Here is a 3,122-nt window from a genome sequence, read left to right as displayed (position 1 = left end):
GTCTTACAAGACTGCATTCATGCTCACAATCTGTCTTATAAGGCTGCAATCATGTTCACAATCTGTCTTACAAGACTGCATTCATGCTCACAATCTGTCTTACAAGGCTGCATGATCTGTCTTATAAGGCTGAATTCATGCTCATGATTTGTCTAATAAGGCTGAATTCATGCTCACAATCTGTCTTACAAGGCTGCATTCATGCTCATGATCTGTCTTATAAGGCTGAATTCATGCTCACAATCTGTCTTATAAGGCTGCATTCATGCTCAGGGTCTGTCTTATAAGGCTGAATTCATGCTCCCAATCTGTCTTATAAGGCTGCATTCATGCTCTCAGTCTGTGTCTTTTAAGGATTCAGTTATGTTCACAATCTGTCAATGTCTTAAATGTCTTCAAATAAAAAACACTTAAAGTTATTCATGATATAAAATAATTTCTAACAATAACATACTAATGTGCCACAGCTTTTATTTCATACCAATTACAGTCTACAATAAGAAATCATGCTTGTTTTTTAGCACGAGATTCTAATACAATTGTATTATCTAACACATAAAACATTTCTTGTATCAAATCTGCAATCATAAACTTGCATGCAATCGTTGCTATATCACAGATAAAAACAGATTGACAGAGTTCCAATATAGCTTACAACATCAACAAAAATGTAATTGCATAACACTTGCAACATAAACAAAAAAATAAAAATTCAATCACAAGTACACAGTATGGTTTGATCACTATTATACAACAAATTGCAATGTTCCTGAGCTACTATGTTGGCTTTTCTACAATCGTTTATCTGTTAAATTCATATCATAAATTTACTAGGTTTTAAAAACAGTTAAGCTGTATCTACTATAAAATCAGTTCTAGTAAACAAGCACTAAAATTTTCAAAATATGCTTAACTCTTTTTTATACATGTTTACACATTCATATATTACATATTAATTCTACTTTTTCAAAGCATTCATGCTATAGGCTGGATGGTATGACATTGGCTTTAATTATAAGAGTATCATTTTTTATGTACGTAGATCCATCGATTACACTTAGTGGTAAAAACTCCATGTACCCGAAGCCTTTATGATTTCTAGTACTAACTGGACGCTGAAATGCTGCCAAGTTCGGTTTAGACATTAGTGTTTCAGAGATATGATTGCGCATTTCGCACATGGGATTTTGATCAATTATTGTAAGAACTATCCTTCCACTAAATGGCCATTCCAGTAAATCGTCATACTCCCCCTGCATAAAATGAATAAATAAAGAGAGGTGTGTACCTTTTGCACTGTCTACTCCATTTGGATTAACTCTAATACAAAGTTTATAACCATAATAACTTGAATAAAATGAAGCACTATGTATTGCAGTAATTTCACCTCTTTCTGCCTCACGTCTTAATTTCAAGAAATTTTTTATTTTCCAAACATAAACTCCATTCCCACAGCGACCCTCCATTTCATTTACAGTACTTTCTAAATACTTCACTTTCCCTTTCAGTTCTCGGATAACTTTTTCATGATAATCTTTCTGATGCGATAAATCCAATAATTGCTGATCATGTCGGGCTAAACTTTCATCCTGTATGTCATTTTGACATTTCATCGTAAAAAGCTGATTCTCATTTACGGACATCTGAGGGATTTCTTTATTGTCCTGTCTATTTGATGGCTCTGAAGTGTAACTAAACATCTGATACTGTGTCTGGTTAGTGTTATTTCTCTCACTGTCATTTTGTTCCTCATCCGTGTTTTGTCCACTCGCCTGCGCCTGACTGATAGGTACGCCAAGATTTTGTGCAGTTGCTATGGACACACTTCCTGGACTAGCGTACAATACATTCATACTGCCTGCTTGTACATTCTCGACATTACTTCCTGATGTAGGTAAACTCTGACAAATATTTGCATCGCTTACATTAACATTATTTAAATCAGAAGGTGTCAGCTGAAGTTGTTGAAGAAGATGTTGCAATAAATTCATACTGTCTTTAGGATTTACGAAATATGACGGATAACTTGACGCGCCCGAATTGCATGCCCCTTCCGTTCCATTGTAACCAAGTGAAGAGGGTTTCTGCATTGACTGGAGGTTCTGAGGGTTGATACGTAGCACGGTGAAGAGTCGGATGATGCTAAGATTAATCAGTGACATGTGATATATAAGGGTGGATTTCTCGTGATCCTCTAGAGTCTGTCTCTCACCCTGTAACATAGGAAACATACAACATTAAAACTAAAACCAATTAGTAAGCACATTTAAGATTCAAATGTGTAATACTAGTATACCATAATCAATTTTAAAGCAATTAAGAAATTCAACCTTTACTACAACAATCAATTTCCGAAGCATTCAAAACTCTAATCTGTTATTAAATCAGTTTTCCTACCTTATAAAATGTATGCATGTATACATTGATTTTTTTTTTCTGTGACACAAAACTTTCAGCCATTAATACTATAACTATTTATTTTTTTTGCAACACAAACTGTTTGACTTCCACAAAAGATATAATCACAAAATAATAAATTTCAAGCATCTTACTATTTCAATTAAGAGGATTCTGTTCCTAAAATTGAAAAACCTTTGGTCTGCACTCAGGGATGTTTTATTTGTGTTTGTTTTGTTTTAAAGTTGAAAGCATGGAACAAGCAATGGTTTCTTAATACAGATAATGAAAGTGGGGTTACCGATATAGACATATACTGTAAGAACAGCACAATTGCGGGCTACAGTTTTAAATATGTCCTTGTGCTACTGCAGATGTTAATGCAAGATAAAAGATGCACTTATTCATTTACCCATCATTTAGAACCTAGCTTACTGGTGACAGCAGATTCTACCAATGTGATCAGCACAGACCAAGATCAGCCGGCATATTTGAGCTGTCTGATCAAAGTCTGCACTGTTTCCTATTAAGTCTAAACTTATTTTGAAATTTCCTTTTAAAGTAGCATAATGAATGGATTTGTCTAGAATTAAAGACCGACAAGTCCATTTAAAATATTTAGTATTGTAACGATTGGTTTAAACATATTTAGTTTAGCTTGAAAAATGCGAAACAAGTTCTTGCAACTTATATTAATCACTTTTGAGTCCGCTTCCTGGAACCAA

At 34.0% G+C, this 3,122-nt stretch overlaps 1 protein-coding gene across 1 annotated transcript; it reads right to left on the bottom strand.

Annotated features, from left to right (window-relative positions):
* Positions 1-454: 454 nt before the first annotated feature.
* On the bottom strand, positions 455-2,215 carry LOC132729208 (TNF receptor-associated factor 6-like; the record flags this gene model as incomplete). The annotated part of the gene is given in 1 exon segment (XM_060714923.1): positions 455-2,215. A coding segment is annotated over 1 exon segment (1,235 nt), but the record flags the coding sequence as incomplete, so codon positions are not given.
* Positions 2,216-3,122: the final 907 nt, after the last annotated feature.

Source organism: Ruditapes philippinarum, unplaced genomic scaffold, assembly GCF_026571515.1.
Source record: "Ruditapes philippinarum isolate M1 unplaced genomic scaffold, ASM2657151v2 ctg396_1_1_1_1, whole genome shotgun sequence".
Lineage (NCBI taxonomy): Eukaryota > Metazoa > Mollusca > Bivalvia > Venerida > Veneridae > Ruditapes > Ruditapes philippinarum.
The sequence above is the reverse complement of the archived record's forward strand: the minus strand, read 5'-3'. Positions and strand labels throughout refer to the sequence as shown.